This window comes from Chanodichthys erythropterus, chromosome 12 (assembly GCF_024489055.1).
Source record: "Chanodichthys erythropterus isolate Z2021 chromosome 12, ASM2448905v1, whole genome shotgun sequence".
NCBI classification, from domain to species: domain Eukaryota; kingdom Metazoa; phylum Chordata; class Actinopteri; order Cypriniformes; family Xenocyprididae; genus Chanodichthys; species Chanodichthys erythropterus.
Genome location: NC_090232.1, coordinates 56,766,828 through 56,785,304, shown reverse-complemented (window position 1 = coordinate 56,785,304; position 18,477 = coordinate 56,766,828). Strand labels below are relative to the sequence as shown.

The window sequence follows — 18,477 nt, the reverse complement described above, 5'->3', positions numbered from 1 at the left end:
ACAGTGTCAGTTTGTGAAATGAATTCAACATCTGCTGTATTTTCATTTCTTGGGCATGCACTGGGCATTTCCGTTTTCTTTTGTGCATAACTTTGAACAAAATATATTTCATCTGCACTAGAGAAATCAGTCAAAGAGTAACTGCAACTTTCCATTTCTGATTTTATACCCTCAGTCATTTTTTCTATTTTAGTATTTTCCATCACAGGATTACATATCACCTGATTATTTTGAATATCTTTGTCAATTTGTGTACATGTTTCATGCACAGGTATTGCATCTGTGTTGATAAAATCAGTCAGAGTATTACTGCAACTTTCCATTTCTGATTTCATACCTCTACTCACTGGTTCTGCTTCAGTATTTTCTTCCACCACTGGATGGCACACCAAACGATTGCGGAGAGTGTTATCATTAATCATATTTGCCTCGACCCCAGTTACCTCAAAAGGACGATTTTTTGCAATCAATGATGCACCAAGTCTCCTGAAGTGAATGAGCAAAGATTCTATGCTGCCATAGAAAGTCACTATACTCTTACCATACTGTGCATATGTTCCATCAGAGCGTCGTGAATGTGGATCAATCACTGCATACCATGAACCTTGTCTGACAACTGCACATACGGTGTGGTTCATATTTACCAAACATGCATCAAACCTCTGGAATGCTTGTTTTACTGCTTCATCAAATGACATGGCAAACCCTTGTAGACCTTCATCATAATGAGAAATGCCAAACAACCCTGTGAGCAATTGTCCATACTTTATTGAAAAAGTGCAATTATTCAACATGTGTGTGTCAGGCAGCTCAGCAACTTGAATGTAGCCATCTGTGCAATCGTTGATTTTCCCTGCATCTCTCATGGCACTGTACAGGTCATCTCCGTGAATGAGGACATCATTCAGGTCACTGACGGTCCACTGCAACACATTTTTCATCTTAGACATGACAATGGCAATTAAACTGTTTGCAGCACATTGCTTACCACCATTGGGATTGAAACGGGGATGTCCTTGATGGAAAGAGCCTCTTATGCAAGATCTCTGGGGACATACATCAGTACCAGCATTCATTTTCATCTCATTATGTTCAGTAGTAGAGACATAGGGAGAGAAACATTTTGACTTTTGTACACACTTATTCACCTCAACCCCCGTTACCTCAAAAGGATGATTTTTTGCATTCAAGGATGCACCAAGTCTCTTGAAATGAATGAGTAAAGATTCTATGCTGCCATAGAAAGTCACTACACTCTTACCGTAAGCTGCCATTGTTCCATCACAGTGTCGGGAATGTGGATCAATCACTGCATACCATGAACCTTGTCTAACAGCTGCACATATGGTGTGGTTCATATTTACCAAACATGCATCAAACCTCTGGAATGCTTGTTTTACTGCTTCATCAAATGACATGGCGAAGCCTTGCAGACCTTCATCATAATTAGAAATGCCAAACAACCCTGTGTGTAATTGTCCATACTTTATTGAAAAAGTACAATTATTCAGCGTGTGTGTGTCAGGCAGCTCAGCAACTTCCATGTAGCCATCTAAGTGATCGTTGATTTTCCCTGCATCTCTCATGGCACTGTACAGGTCATTTCCGTGAATCAGAACATCATTCAGGTCACTGATGGTCCACTGCAACACATTTTTCATCTTAGACATGACAATGGCAATTAAACTGTTTGCAGCACATTGCTTACCACCATTGGGATTGAAGCGGGGATGTCCTTGATGAAAAGAGCCTCTGATATAGGAAGTCTGTGGAGACAAATAAGAAACAGCATGCATAGTCATCTCAGCATCTTTTGGAAACTTTGGCATAGACTTTGAATTAGCGTCTGAATCAGACTTTGGGTAAGAATCGGTAAAATTGGCAAATTCGGAACAATTGGCAAATTCGGAACAATTGGCAAATTCGGAACAATTGGCAAAATTAGGATCAGGCTCTTGTATTTCTTTTCTTTGTTTAGGAGGCTGCAAAATCTCTTCAGGATTAGCAGCCAGCCTGTCCGCGATTCTCCTCTTGGCTGCCTGAGAACGCTGAGACTGCTTCGTCCGAGGCATCTGCACATACACAAAATATAGGAAGATAAATTAAATGACATATTACTGCATAATAATTAACAAAAAATACATTAAAGATTTTTTTTAAATTTAGTTCACATTACAATAATGTTTAGTAACAATAATATTGCATGCTACTCTCCTTACTTTGGTCTTTTGCACTTAAAATGTTTATATATGAAAAAATTAAATAAATACAAGCATTAACTTTTTCATTTTTAAATGTTTAACTGATAAAACTGAATGGTAACTAAACTCACAACTATTAACATATTAGCTAACCATAATAACCAAACAGAACATAATTACTCACATATATAACAAACATAAAATTAACCTGCATAGTCATTATGCTTTTCAATAAACAGATTGCACTAAAAAGCCATTGATAACGAATACACAATTCTTTAAATCCCTACAAAACAACCCTGTTTTAATTAGAGCTATACTGACATCTAGTGGTGAAATCATAAAGTTACATATTTTATTTATTTCTTTGTACCAATGAACAATAATTTAGCTTCTTTGCATTTGAAAGACCTTTACCCCATTTTTAACTTACAAATGGTGTCAAATAATTATTAAATGTTCAGTTTAGAGATTATTTTCCCAAACAGTTTCAAAATGCAGTAAATGTGCAAATTTTCTATTGCATTATATCATAAGCACACATACAAATCTGTGTGCATCTATGTATATTCACACACAGCAATTCAAAAGTGTTGAAACAAAACTAACTTATGATCATAAAGGATAAATCATTATTCAAATTCCAACACCACCACCAACTACTCATGATTGTTTTCATTATTTCAAAATGTGCTAAACAACAAACTTTAGCAAAATTATTTAAACTGGAAAGTAGAAAGTGGAAAATCATGTATATTATATATAAGTGATCAAATTGAATGCCTCGTTGCTTGATTTTATAGTTCTGTTTTTGTGTGTCTGTGTGATTAACTTTGTGCCTTAAAATAAAACATTTTTCAATTATTCTTTAAAAAGGCTGTTTAAAATAAACAAGAATTTTTAATAAAACATGATGTGAGCTTAATGAGTACAGGGGTGTGCTTAAAGGGAAAAAAATATATACCCATTAAGCACAGCCAGACTATTTGCAATTAATAAAGTCCATCTTAATTGAAATGCTTTCCTCATTTAAAATACAATAAAATAATTGTTGTGTGAGGGATTAATATTTTACTTTAACGTAACTTCTTGTACTGAAATCAATATCTTTTGCACTATAAATGTCTCAATGTAGATTTTCATGACCTTTATAACTACATTCACTCTAGTCCTACAAAAAATGATAAACATTTGAGTTTTTCTTACCTATAAATAAAAAGAATATAATAAAATAAAATAAAAATTTATTAGACATATCTTCAGAAAGCACATATAATAACTATTTACAGAATACACAGTATATTACACAAATCTTATCAACACGCTATCTATTAAAAAAATTGTGAAACATTCACTACTTTACCCAAAATACTTCACTGTTGGACATATTATTGCAATATCAAAAGAACTATCATCTTACCTCAAATCACGTTTCTGCAAATCTTCTGCAACAAAATTGAGAAAAAATTAATAACATATAAAGAAATACATTTAAAGACTTCACACTACATTTTAATGCAAGCATCACTAAACACGGCCAATTATGGCTTTTAGTCAAAATTGTTTATTAAGAGAGATACTGATATCATTAGGTATACTTTCATTTTTTTTGTTTTACATATAATCTGATTCTATTGTTTATCCACGAAATTATGTGATCTAATGAGCATCACTGATTTAAAATGCTGTATCAAGTATGTTTCCATGATTGCTTACTTGACTTGACTGTCAATCATGTCACGTATTAGTTATCTGCCCTCTCTCTTCCAATCACAAACTTATTATGCTTTCAGTTATGTACACAACAAACACAGAAAAACGTTTAACAACAAGTGAAACATGAGACTGATAAAGTACGATTATTACAATTACGATTTAATTATGATTATTAAAGTATGTAATTTCGATTTCATATTCATGGTACATGGAAAAATTTCATAACAATAAAGAATAAAACATTTACACAACAAATGGTTAAAAAATCAGCTTTAGTTAAAAAGACTAATGGTGCGTTCAAGTCATGTCGGAAAGATCGTATTTACGAGCAGAACCAACATGAACGCCACCACAATGTCGTAAATACCAGTGGGAATCTCGTAATTTTCTTTAATCTCCGATCTGTACGAGTTGGGGGCATGTCAATCAGAAACATAGTGAAATACCACAATACTTACAGGTATTTAGCAGTGACATTGTCAGGCTTTTCTATTTACAACGAAGTAAGCTGATTCCCAGCAAAAAATACGATAGATCACAATATAAAAATGAGTAAATATAACACAAAACTGGTATTTTTTTATGAACTACCCTTTAAAACTGAAGCTAATGATAAATTCAACCAAGAAGAAAAACAGATGAAGCTAGAGCAATTAACAATTACACCCTTACTTTCCAAACATGTCAATACTAAGAATAAACTACATGAACTACTAACTATTAAACTAATAATAGCAATCACTGTAAAAAAAAAAAAAGAAGAGATTTATTTCGTCTTATAATCAAATTACTGTCCCAGTCAATTAAGAATCTAGAACTGAAATAAAACGTTGCCTTTCAACATTTATGTAAGAAATACAGCCACACAATATGCAAACACACAAAAAACTACTTAGAATAACTTCAAAATATCACGGATGACTAACAATAATGCACAGATGATTAGGATTAGAGACAGAAAGAACACCATACATCTTACCTTGCCCAGCTAGTAGACAAAATGGCTTCACTTCCGGGCAAACCCGGAATACGCTATCTCTAACAATAATACATGCGCCCTCTAGTGCATGGAATAATAATTAAAACGCATTATAATTGCAGAGAAATGTGAAAATAGTGTTATAAACAAAATAAATAAATCCATACAAAATAAAACCAATCCAGCCAGCACTGAGCTCATTCGAACCGTCTAGATGACGTCTGTCCACATTATGAATTTCAGGCATTTTCATTGAATTTTCGCCGAGATATTAGCCAAAAACCAGCGGGCGCGTTTTAAAATGGCGGCCGCCAATGACGTCACATCCCGGTACATTTTTGCTTCTAACTCAGGAACCGAAAGTCCCCGCGAGCTCAAACTCGGATGGTAAGGTCCCCTCCGGGCCCTTGAGCGGCCACATCCGTCTCGGGCCTCGGGAACGCCCCCCCGCGGATCGCGAGTTCGCGGGACCCCCGAATTTAAACGGCCGTAACTCCCGAGCCCTACCTCCTAGGACCTTGGGGAAGGGCTCGTTGGAAAGGCCATTTCCCCAACTAGATTCGATTCAAGATTGGTGCGATTTGGTCTGGGCGTTCTTGAGATATAAGCACAAAAAGATACGCATTAGACCAGGCGTAACTCCCGACCCCCAACACTCACTGTCCCCGCGATGGTCTCGTTCCACAGGGCCTGTTGAGCACTATCTACTCTCTGAGTTTCAGAATTTTTCGATGTCCTGTTCCCGAGATATAAGCGAAAAACCAAATTCCCATTTATCATTCATTCATTATTCTGTTGTCAGAAAGACAAGACTTGCACTAAGATTTTCTTACCTATCATGTATTTCAAATATTTACAACAATGTGTGTGTAAACATGTTTAATGCAGTTATGGAAAATGTACAAAACCAGACCATTTTTAAACTGAAAGTAGGCTAATGACTGGTCCTTTGCTGCCACCTGCTGGTTAAAGTAGTCATATTGTTCTGTAATGCATATTTAGACTTGATAAAATCACTATTAATGATTACAATCACATTTTGTCAAAATGCATCACTCAATTTCGGTTCAATTATTAATGACAATTGTGCCACATTATGTGAAACTTTAAGGAGACTTGCAGTAAACATTTTGTTACCCATCATTTATTATGTCAATCAAATCGTTCATTCAAGAATATTTTAAAAACCTACTTTTGCATACTAATCAGGTTTTTTGCTCAATCTGAATAAAACCAATGCAGTACAATTCTCTGGACTCTGTTGTTTAATAATAATCAAAAAAAGTTGAACTTTTGCATTAGTGGATATAAAAGGGTCATTTCAAAATGTGGCCTTCACCAAGTGTCCCTGAAAGCCATATATCTCTCCAAGGAATGCTCAGACACACAAAACACAAAACAGATACTGTTCTGACACAGAATGAAAGTGAGCCAATAAGTGATGTGTGTTTGTGTATGTGTAAGCACGCGTATTATTGTTTAAGCCTTTTCTTTCTCTTTCTCTGTGTTTGATTTAGCATATATATTAGCTGGTCATCTGTGATTTAAGCAGTGTCATGCTTGCTAAATAAAGCTTAATATCTTTTTGCACATATATGTTAATTAAACGCCTTAAAGGCTTGAACCCCGGTAAATGCTGCTTGCAGCTTTAATTATTATTAGGGGTTCAAGCACGAAGTGCTGAAACCCTATTGTAATTGTTAGGATTTTTATTATTATTATTATTATTATTATTATTATTATTATTCTGCCGTAAAACTGATTGTGCAGCCTAAACCGTAAGTGCTAGAGACTTGAAACTTTGTCAAATGATAGTACAAAAATCGAGGAGAGGTTGACAAAGTATGACCCAAATCGGCCAATAGGTGGCGCTACAGCGATCAAATGTGCGAAATGGCTCATAACTCCTAAACCGTTTATCGTAGATTAATAAAATTACATATTTGGAATCCTTGGGTCAAGGCGGTTAAAAGCATAGAAAAAAAGATTCGCGCTGCGAGGTCCCGTTTTCCCGCCATTTTGAATTTTGTCCAAAACCTACTTTTGCGAACTAGTCCTAGGTTTTTTGCCCGATCAGAACCAAACCAGTGCAGAAATGTTCTCTGTAGTGTGATTATCAATAATTATTAAAAAAAAGTTGAAATTTTCATTCACGGTCACTAAAGGGCGCCAAAACGTACGATGTGGGCGGAGCCACTTTTACTAAAATGGCTATAACTCGAGAACGAAATTAGATATTTGCACCAAACTTGGTACACCTGTATACGGGCTAAATTTTTGGTCACGATAAAAAAATCGCGACGATTGGCCACTAGGTGGCGCTATAACGCGAAAAAAACATGAAAACAGCTGTAACTATGCAACCGTTAGTCCGATTGACTTAAAATTTGGCGTGTAGTGTCTTGGTCCAAGGGGGCATGATTGTCTATGAGAACATTGGCGTATCTCAAAAAACATGGCCGCCATCGGCCAATGAAATTTGAGCACCTATTAGACAAGGTTAACGGAGCCCGATCGGAACGAAACTCGGTGTGCATGATCGAATCGTGCTCATGGACGTCTGTACCAATTTTGAAAGAAATCGGCCACTAGTTGGCGCTAACGAGTTTTACGACTCTGTAATCACATGGTGTTTCATAAATCCACACAATATGCATATCATTTGATAGATCTACTCATGCTGAACAATTTTGCCTCAAGAACCAATTCTGTCAATCAAACCGTTCATTAATTATTCATGAATATTTTAAAAACCTACTTTTGCAAACTAGTCCTAGGTTTTTCGCCTAATCGGAATAAAACCAGTGTAGGACAATTCTCTGGACTCTCTAGATCAATAATTATTGAAAAAAGTTGAACTTTATCCTTTGGGTCGCTATAACGGGGTCATTTAGAAAGTGGGCGTGGCTAAATATACCCAAAAGCCTATAAAACCTAAACGAAAACTCAGAACTTCACGAAAATTGGTGAACGCATGCAGAGTATGACTATACAGAAGCACACCAATTTTTATGGAGATCGGACCATAGGTGGCGCTATAACTGTTAGAAAACTTTAAAAAACTTGTGTTTTTAATGCTTTTGGATGAAATTGTATATAACTCTGGATGTGATCGACTTATTTCAACGGGAGATATATCTTTAGACTCCTGAATCCTTGCCGAGTTCAACGATATCAGACTTGCCAGGTTTCGGAAAACGGTTTGTGCCACGTTGTGATTTAGCGCTTAAAAAACGTTTGCGAATATCTTCGAAACCGTTTGTCCGATCGTCACGAAACCACCGTAGAAAACACGGAACCTAAGTTGGTTTACTATACGTTAAAGCCCAAATGTCAAAATTTTGATAGGAAGTGGCAAAAAAATCCAATCAAAGTCTTTCATGGGTCAATTTTTATGCGCTCATATATATAAGTGTCTATAACGTCAAAACGAAATGAGATAATTTCACCAAATTTGGCACACATATGTATGGATACACTCCAAGGACATCCCCCAAAAATGGTGGAGATCGGGCAATAGGTGGCGCTATAACTGTCAAAAAACCTTTAAAACTATATATTTCTATAATGAATTGCCTGACACTGTCATTTTGTGCCACCAGATGGCAGCAGAAGGCCACTAATATAATTCAAGGTTTCAAGAATTCAATGTTTTGTCATTTAAAATCCCTTTAAACCAGGGGTGCCCAATCCTGTTCCTGGACATCTACCTACCTGCACATTTTAGCTCCAACCCTGATAAAACACACCTGAATCAGTTAATTAAGATCTTCAGGAGCACTTCATAATTACAGACAGGTGTGTTGAGCTGGGCTAGAGCTGAATTGTAGGAAGGTAGATCTCCAGGAACAGGATTGGGCACCCCTACTTTAAACTATATAAATCCTTATAATAACATTACAAATCACATTTTTTTCAAGGTTTACCACTTCATTTGTTCATGTGACTTATGTCTTTGCAGTAAGACAACATTACAATTACATTGTGACCTGAAAATTATATTTTTTTGTTTATGTGTGTGTGTGTATGTGTGTAAAGCATGCTTCGTATGTATAAGGTATTACTGTTTAAACCTTTTCTTTCTGTGTTTGTTTTAGCATATATGATTTCAGTGGTACATGCTTGCTAAATAAGACAAATCCTGCCTTAAACTGCCTTAAATGCTTGAACCCCGATAAAATGCTGCATGCAGCTTTAATTAGGGGTTCAAGCACGAAGTGCTGAAACCCTATTGTAATTGTTAGGATTTTTATTATTATTATTCTGCCGTAAAACTGATCGTGCAGCCCAAACCGTAAGGCCTAGAGACTTGAAATTTGGCCAGATTGTAGTGCTCAATTTGGGGAGAACCTATCAAAGTCTTGACCCAATCGGCCAAACGGGGGCGCTACAGCGCAAAAAACAAAATTTTCAGACATTTTTGGCTATAGCTCGTAAACCGCTTGACCTAGACTCAAAAACTGTACATCGTTGCAATCCTTGGGTTAGTACGAACAAAATTGTTTTGCGCCTTTTTTAACTCTACGACGCACCGTTTTTCCGTAAAATTGACCTGAAGCCCAAACGTACTTTCGCGAACTAGTCCTAGGATTTTCAACCGATCGGAACCAATCCACTGCAAAAATATTCTCTGGACACTGAATATCAATAATTATCAAAAAAAAGTTGAAATTTCGAATTTTGCACGAAACAATACGCCAAAAATGTCTATGCTAACATTAGCCAAATGCTATTTTTAGTGATAACTCTTGAACGGAATGGAATATCTTCACTAAACTTGGTACATATATGTATAAGCTCAGACTTTGGTTAAATAAAAAAAATTGCGCACCTCTGCCACTAGGTGGCGCTATAATGCGAAAAAAAACATAAAAACAGCTATAACTATGCAACCGTTAGTCCGATTGACTTAAAATTTGGCGTGTAGTGTCTTGGTCCAAGGGGGCATGATTGTCTTTAAGGACATTGGTGTATCTCAAAAAACATGGCCGCCATCGGCCAATGAAATTTGAGCACCTATTAGACAAGGTTAACGGAGGCCGATCGGAACGAAACTCGGTGTGCATGGTCGAATCGTGGTCATGGACGTCTGTACCAATTTTGAAAGAAATCGGCCACTAGTTGGCGCTAACGAGTTTTACGACTCTGTAAACACATGGTGTTTCATAAATCCACATAATATGCATATCATTTGATAGATCTCCTCATGCTGAACAACTTTGCCTCAAGAACCAATGCTGTCAATCAAACCGTTCATTAATTATTCATGAATATTTTAAAAACCTACTTTTGCGAACTAGTCCTAGGTTTCTCGCACAATCGGAACAAAACCAGTGCAGGACAATTCTCTGGACTCTCCAGATCAATAATTATCAAAAAAAAGTTGAACTTTACCCTTTGGGTCGCTATAACGGGGTCATTTAGAAAGTGGGCGTGGCTAAATATACCCAAAAGCCTATAAAACCTAAACGTAAACTCAGAACGTCACGAAAATTGGTGAACGCATGCGAAGTATAACTATACAGAAGCACACCAATTTTTATGGAGATCGGACCATAGGTGGCGCTATAACTGTTAGAAAACTTTAAAAAACTTGTGTTTTTAATGCTTTTGGATGAAATTGTATATAACTCTGGATGTGATCGACTTATTTCGACGGGAGATATATCTTTAGACTCCTGAATCCTTGCCGAGTTCAACGATATCAGACTTGCCAGGTTTCGGAAAACGGTTTGTGCCACGTTGTGATTTAGCGCTTAAAAAACGTTTGCGAATATCTTCGAAACCGTTTGTCCGATCGTCACGAAACCACCGTAGAAAACACGGAACCTAAGTTGGTTTACAATACGTTAAAGCCCAAATGTCAAAATTTTGATAGGAAGTGGCAAAAAATCCAATCAAAGTCTTTCATGGGTCAATTTTTATGCGCTCATATATATAAGTGTCTATAACGTCAAAACGAAATGAGATATTTTCACCAAATTTGGCACACATATGTATGGATACACTCCAAGGACATCCCCCAAAAATGGTGGAGATCGGGCAATAGGTGGCGCTATAACTGTCAAAAAACCTTTAAAACTATATATTTCTATAATGAATTGCCTGACACTGTCATTTTGTGCCACCAGATGGCAGCAGAAGGCCACTAATATAATTCAAGGTTTCAAGAATTCAATGTTTTGTCATTTAAAATCCCTTTAAACCAGGGGTGCCCAATCCTGTTCCTGGATATCTACCTACCTGCACATTTTAGCTCCAACCCTGATAAAACACACCTGAATCAGTTAATTAAGATCTTCAGGAGCACTTCATAATTACAGACAGGTGTGTTGTGTTGAGCTGGGCTAAAGCTGAACTCTGTAGGAAGGTAGATCTGCAGGAACAGGATTGTTCCACAGGGCCCGTTGAGCTCTATCTACCCTCTGAGTTTCAGAATTTTTCGATGTCCTGTTCCTGAGATATAAGCGATAAACCAAATTCCTATTCATCATTCATTCATTCATTATTTTGGTGTGAAAAAGACAAGACTTGCACTAAGATTTTCTTACCTATCATGTAATTTCAAATATCTACAACAAAACATTTTGCGTGGCAAAATGTACTCAAGAGCTTATAATTCCTAAATTAAAACTCAGAACTTCACGAAATTAAGTGAGCACACGCATCATATGCCTCTAAAGAAGCATGCCAATTTTTATGGAGATCGACCAATAGGTGGCGCTATAACTGTAAAAGCTTTAAAATCCATATATTTTCAATGGTAAATTGCCTGTTTTGGCTGAAAATGGTCAATTCCTTCTATGATTTAGGTGTTTCCATGCTTGCTAAATAAGACAAATCCTGCCTTAAACTGCCTTAAATGCTTGAACCCCGGTAAAATGCTGCATGCAGCTTTAATTAGGGGTTCAAGCACGAAGTGCTGAAACCCTATTGTAATTGTTAGGATTTTTATTATTATTATTCTTATTCTTCTGCCGTAAAACTGATCGTGCAGGCCAAACCGTAAGGCCTAGAGACTTGAAACTTTGTCAAATGATAGTACAAAAATCGAGGAGAGGTTGACAAAGTATTGACCCAAATCGGCCAATAGGTGGCGCTACAGCGCAAAAAACAAAATTTTCAGACATTTTTGGCCATAGCTCGTAAACCGTGTGTCACAGAGTCAAGTGTCTGTATATCATTGGAAAGCTTGAGACCTTAGTACGAACAAAACGTATATCTCCGATTTCATTTCCGGTATGAAAATTTTTCTGCCATTTTGAATTTTGTCAAAAACCTACTTTTGCGAACTAGTCCTAGGTTTTTCGTCCGATCGGAACCAAACCAGTGCAGAAATGTTCTATGGAGTCTAAAGATCAATAATTATCGAGAGAATTTTGAAATTTTGATTCACACTCGCTACTGGGCGCCATAACATGCAATGTGGGCGGAGCCACTTTTACTAAAATGGCTATAACTCGAGAACCAAATGAGATATTTGCACCAAACTCGGAAGACATGTGTAGGGGCTCAATCTTTGGTCACGATAAAAAAATCGCGTCGATTGGACACTAGGTGGCGCTATAACTTGAAAAAAACATAAAAACGGTTGTAACTATGCAATCGTTAGTCCGATTGACTTGAAATTTGGCATGCAGTGTCTTGGTCCAAGGGGGCATGACATTGCCTATGAGGACATTGGCGTATCTCAAAAAACATGGCCGCCTTTGGCCAATGAAGTTTGAGCACCTATTAGACCAGGTTAACGGAGGCCGATCGGAACGAAACTCGATGGACATGTTTGACTCATGGTCCTAAAGGTCTGTAAGAATTTTGAAAGAAATCGGCCACAAGTTGGCGCTAACGAGTTTTACGCCTCGGTAATCACGTGGTGTTTCATAAAACCACACAATATGCATATCATTTGATAGATCTCCTCATGTTGAACAACTTTGCCTCAAGAACCAATGCTGTGAATCAAACCGTTCATTAGTTATTCGCAAATATGTGAAAAACCTACTTTTACGAACTAGTCCTAGGTTTTTTGTCCGATCAGAACGAAACCAGTGTAAAACAATTCTATGGACTCTCTGGATCAATAATTATTAAAAAAAAGTTTAACTTTACCCTTTGGGTCGCTATAACGGGGTCATTTAGAAAGTGGGCGTGGCTAAATATACCCAAAAGCCTATAAAACCTAAACGTAAACTCAGAACTTCACGAAAATTGGTGAACGCATGCGAAGTATAACTATACAGAAGCACACCAATTTTTATGGAGATCGGACCATAGGTGGCGCTATAACTGTTAGAAAACTTTAAAAAACTTGTGTTTTTAATGCTTTTGGATGAAATTGTATATAACTCTGGATGTGATCGACTTATTTCGACGGGAGATATATCTTTAGACTCCTGAATCCTTGCCGAGTTCAACGATATCAGACTTGCCAGGTTTCGGAAAACGGTTTGTGCCACGTTGTGATTTAGCGCTTAAAAAACGTTTGCGAATATCTTCGAAACCGTTTGTCCGATCGTCACGAAACCACCGTAGAAAACACGGAACCTAAGTTGGTTTACAATACGTTAAAGCCCAAATGTCAAAATTTTGATAGGAAGTGGCAAAAAAATCCAATCAAAGTCTTTCATGGGTCAATTTTTATGCGCTCATATATATAAGTGTCTATAACGTCAAAACGAAATGAGATATTTTCACCAAATTTGGCACACATATGTATGGATACACTCCAAGGACATCCCCCAAAAATGGTGGAGATCGGGCAATAGGTGGCGCTATAACTGTCAAAAAACCTTTAAAACTATATATTTCTATAATGAATTGCCTGACACTGTCATTTTGTGCCACCAGATGGCAGCAGAAGGCCACTAATATAATTCAAGGTTTCAAGAATTCAATGTTTTGTCATTTAAAATCCCTTTAAACCAGGGGTGCCCAATCCTGTTCCTGGACATCTACCTACCTGCACATTTTAGCTCCAACCCTGATAAAACACACCTGAATCAGTTAATTAAGATCTTCAGGAGCACTTCATAATTACAGACAGGTGTGTTGAGCTGGGCTAGAGCTGAACTCTGTAGGAAGGTAGATCTCCAGGAACAGGATTGGGCACCCCTACTTTAAACTATATAAATCCTTATAATAACATTACAAATCACATTTTTTTTCAAGGTTTACCACTTCATTTGTTCATGTGACTTATGTCTTTGCAGTAAGACAACATTACAATTACATTGTGACCTGAAAATTATATTTTTTTGTTTATGTGTGTGTGTGTATGTGTGTAAAGCATGCTTCGTATGTATAAGGTATTACTGTTTAAACCTTTTCTTTCTGTGTTTGTTTTAGCATATATGATTTCAGTGGTACATGCTTGCTAAATAAGACAAATCCTGCCTTAAACTGCCTTAAATGCTTGAACCCCGATAAAATGCTGCATGCAGCTTTAATTAGGGGTTCAAGCACGAAGTGCTGAAACCCTATTGTAATTGTTAGGATTTTTATTATTATTATTCTTTTTCTTCTGCCGTAAAACGCATCGTGCAGACCAAACCGTAAGGCCTAGAGACTTGAAACTTTGTCAAATGATAGTACAAAAATCGAGGAGAGGTTGACAAAGTATGACCCAAATCGGCCAATAGGTGGCGCTACAGCGATCAAATGCGCGAAATGGCTCATAACTCCTAAACCGTGTGTCACAGAGTCAAGTGTCTTATATCATTGGAAAGCTGAGACCTTGACGAACAAAACGTATATCTCCGATTTCATTTCCGGTATGAAAATTTTTCTGCCATTTTGAATTTTGTCAAAAACCTACTTTTGCGAACTAGTCCTAGGTTTTTCGTCCGATCGGAACCAAACCAGTGCAGAAATGTTCTATGGAGTCTAAAGATCAATAATTATCGAGAGAATTTTGAAATTTTGATTCACAGTCGCTAAGGGGCGCCAAAACATGCAATGTGGGCGGAGCCACTTTTACTAAAATGGCTATAACTCGAGAACCAAATGAGATATTTGCACCAAACTCGGAAGACATGTGTAGGGGCTCAATCTTTGGTCACGATAAAAAAATCGCGTCGATTGGACACTAGGTGGCGCTATAACTTGAAAAAAACATAAAAACGGTTGTAACTATGCAATCGTTAGTCCGATTGACTTGAAATTTGGCATGCAGTGTCTTGGTCCAAGGGGGCATGACATTCTATGAGGACATTGGCGTATCTCAAAAAACATGGCCGCCTTTGGCCAATGAAGTTTGAGCACCTATTAGACCAGGTTAACGGAGGCCGATCGGAACGAAACTCGATGGACATGTTTGACTCATGGTCCTAAAGGTCTGTAAGAATTTTGAAAGAAATCGGCCACAAGTTGGCGCTAACGAGTTTTACGCCTCGGTAATCACGTGGTGTTTCATAAAACCACACAATATGCATATCATTTGATAGATCTCCTCATGTTGAACAACTTTGCCTCAAGAACCAATGCTGTGAATCAAACCGTTCATTAGTTATTCGCAAATATGTGAAAAACCTACTTTTACGAACTAGTCCTAGGTTTTTTGTCCGATCAGAACGAAACCAGTGTAAAACAATTCTATGGACTCTCTGGATCAATAATTATTAAAAAAAAGTTTAACTTTACCCTTTGGGTCGCTATAACGGGGTCATTTAGAAAGTGGGCGTGGCTAAATATACCCAAAAGCCTATAAAACCTAAACGTAAACTCAGAACTTCACGAAAATTGGTGAACGCATGCGAAGTATAACTATACAGAAGCACACCAATTTTTATGGAGATCGGACCATAGGTGGCGCTATAACTGTTAGAAAACTTTAAAAAACTTGTGTTTTTAATGCTTTTGGATGAAATTGTATATAACTCTGGATGTGATCGACTTATTTCGACGGGAGATATATCTTTAGACTCCTGAATCCTTGCCGAGTTCAACGATATCAGACTTGCCAGGTTTCGGAAAACGGTTTGTGCCACGTTGTGATTTAGCGCTTAAAAAACGTTTGCGAATATCTTCGAAACCGTTTGTCCGATCGTCACGAAACCACCGTAGAAAACACGGAACCTAAGTTGGTTTACAATACGTTAAAGCCCAAATGTCAAAATTTTGATAGGAAGTGGCAAAAAAATCCAATCAAAGTCTTTCATGGGTCAATTTTTATGCGCTCATATATATAAGTGTCTATAACGTCAAAACGAAATGAGATATTTTCACCAAATTTGGCACACATATGTATGGATACACTCCAAGGACATCCCCCAAAAATGGTGGAGATCGGGCAATAGGTGGCGCTATAACTGTCAAAAAACCTTTAAAACTATATATTTCTATAATGAATTGCCTGACACTGTCATTTTGTGCCACCAGATGGCAGCAGAAGGCCACTAATATAATTCAAGGTTTCAAGAATTCAATGTTTTGTCATTTAAAATCCCTTTAAACCAGGGGTGCCCAATCCTGTTCCTGGACATCTACCTACCTGCACATTTTAGCTCCAACCCTGATAAAACACACCTGAATCAGTTAATTAAGATCTTCAGGAGCACTTCATAATTACAGACAGGTGTGTTGAGCTGGGCTAGAGCTGAATTGTAGGAAGGTAGATCTCCAGGAACAGGATTGGGCACCCCTACTTTAAACTATATAAATCCTTATAATAACATTACAAATCACATTTTTTTCAAGGTTTACCACTTCATTTGTTCATGTGACTTATGTCTTTGCAGTAAGACAACATTACAATTACATTGTGACCTGAAAATTATATTTTTTTGTTTATGTGTGTGTGTGTATGTGTGTAAAGCATGCTTCGTATGTATAAGGTATTACTGTTTAAACCTTTTCTTTCTGTGTTTGTTTTAGCATATATGATTTCAGTGGTACATGCTTGCTAAATAAGACAAATCCTGCCTTAAACTGCCTTAAATGCTTGAACCCCGATAAAATGCTGCATGCAGCTTTAATTAGGGGTTCAAGCACGAAGTGCTGAAACCCTATTGTAATTGTTAGGATTTTTATTATTATTATTCTTTTTCTTCTGCCGTAAAACGCATCGTGCAGACCAAACCGTAAGGCCTAGAGACTTGAAACTTTGTCAAATGATAGTACAAAAATCGAGGAGAGGTTGACAAAGTATGACCCAAATCGGCCAATAGGTGGCGCTACAGCGATCAAATGCGCGAAATGGCTCATAACTCCTAAACCGTGTGTCACAGAGTCAAGTGTCTTATATCATTGGAAAGCTGAGACCTTGACGAACAAAACGTATATCTCCGATTTCATTTCCGGTATGAAAATTTTTCTGCCATTTTGAATTTTGTCAAAAACCTACTTTTGCGAACTAGTCCTAGGTTTTTCGTCCGATCGGAACCAAACCAGTGCAGAAATGTTCTATGGAGTCTAAAGATCAATAATTATCGAGAGAATTTTGAAATTTTGATTCACAGTCGCTAAGGGGCGCCAAAACATGCAATGTGGGCGGAGCCACTTTTACTAAAATGGCTATAACTCGAGAACCAAATGAGATATTTGCACCAAACTCGGAAGACATGTGTAGGGGCTCAATCTTTGGTCACGATAAAAAAATCGCGTCGATTGGACACTAGGTGGCGCTATAACTTGAAAAAAACATAAAAACGGTTGTAACTATGCAATCGTTAGTCCGATTGACTTGAAATTTGGCATGCAGTGTCTTGGTCCAAGGGGGCATGACATTCTATGAGGACATTGGCGTATCTCAAAAAACATGGCCGCCTTTGGCCAATGAAGTTTGAGCACCTATTAGACCAGGTTAACGGAGGCCGATCGGAACGAAACTCGATGGACATGTTTGACTCATGGTCCTAAAGGTCTGTAAGAATTTTGAAAGAAATCGGCCACAAGTTGGCGCTAACGAGTTTTACGCCTCGGTAATCACGTGGTGTTTCATAAAACCACACAATATGCATATCATTTGATAGATCTCCTCATGTTGAACAACTTTGCCTCAAGAACCAATGCTGTGAATCAAACCGTTCATTAGTTATTCGCAAATATGTGAAAAACCTACTTTTACGAACTAGTCCTAGGTTTTTTGTCCGATCAGAACGAAACCAGTGTAAAACAATTCTATGGACTCTCTGGATCAATAATTATTAAAAAAAAGTTTAACTTTACCCTTTGGGTCGCTATAACGGGGTCATTTAGAAAGTGGGCGTGGCTAAATATACCCAAAAGCCTATAAAACCTAAACGTAAACTCAGAACTTCACGAAAATTGGTGAACGCATGCGAAGTATAACTATACAGAAGCACACCAATTTTTATGGAGATCGGACCATAGGTGGCGCTATAACTGTTAGAAAACTTTAAAAAACTTGTGTTTTTAATGCTTTTGGATGAAATTGTATATAACTCTGGATGTGATCGACTTATTTCGACGGGAGATATATCTTTAGACTCCTGAATCCTTGCCGAGTTCAACGATATCAGACTTGCCAGGTTTCGGAAAACGGTTTGTGCCACGTTGTGATTTAGCGCTTAAAAAACGTTTGCGAATATCTTCGAAACCGTTTGTCCGATCGTCACGAAACCA

The 18,477-nt window shown here is 37.4% G+C and overlaps 2 protein-coding genes across 3 annotated transcripts in view; one reads left to right on the top strand and one right to left on the bottom strand.

The window, feature by feature from the left end:
- dnajb14 (DnaJ heat shock protein family (Hsp40) member B14) overlaps positions 1-18,477 on the top strand; it is a 272,202-nt gene that overhangs the window by 59,629 nt on the left and 194,096 nt on the right. The window lies entirely within an intron of this gene.
- Positions 764-4,166, bottom strand: LOC137032070 (uncharacterized). Of its 2 annotated transcripts, none has more exons than XM_067403584.1 (3): positions 3,622-4,166; positions 989-2,072; positions 764-941 (listed from the first exon to the last, which is right to left on the bottom strand). In XM_067403584.1, exons 2-3 carry the CDS (start codon positions 2,070-2,072, stop codon positions 910-912), a joined length of 1,116 nt encoding a protein of 371 aa, XP_067259685.1. In that variant the 5' UTR covers positions 3,622-4,166; the 3' UTR covers positions 764-909. The 2 variants fall into 2 exon arrangements, with proteins under 2 accessions (XP_067259685.1, XP_067259687.1); XM_067403586.1 differs by having other exon boundaries at positions 764-923.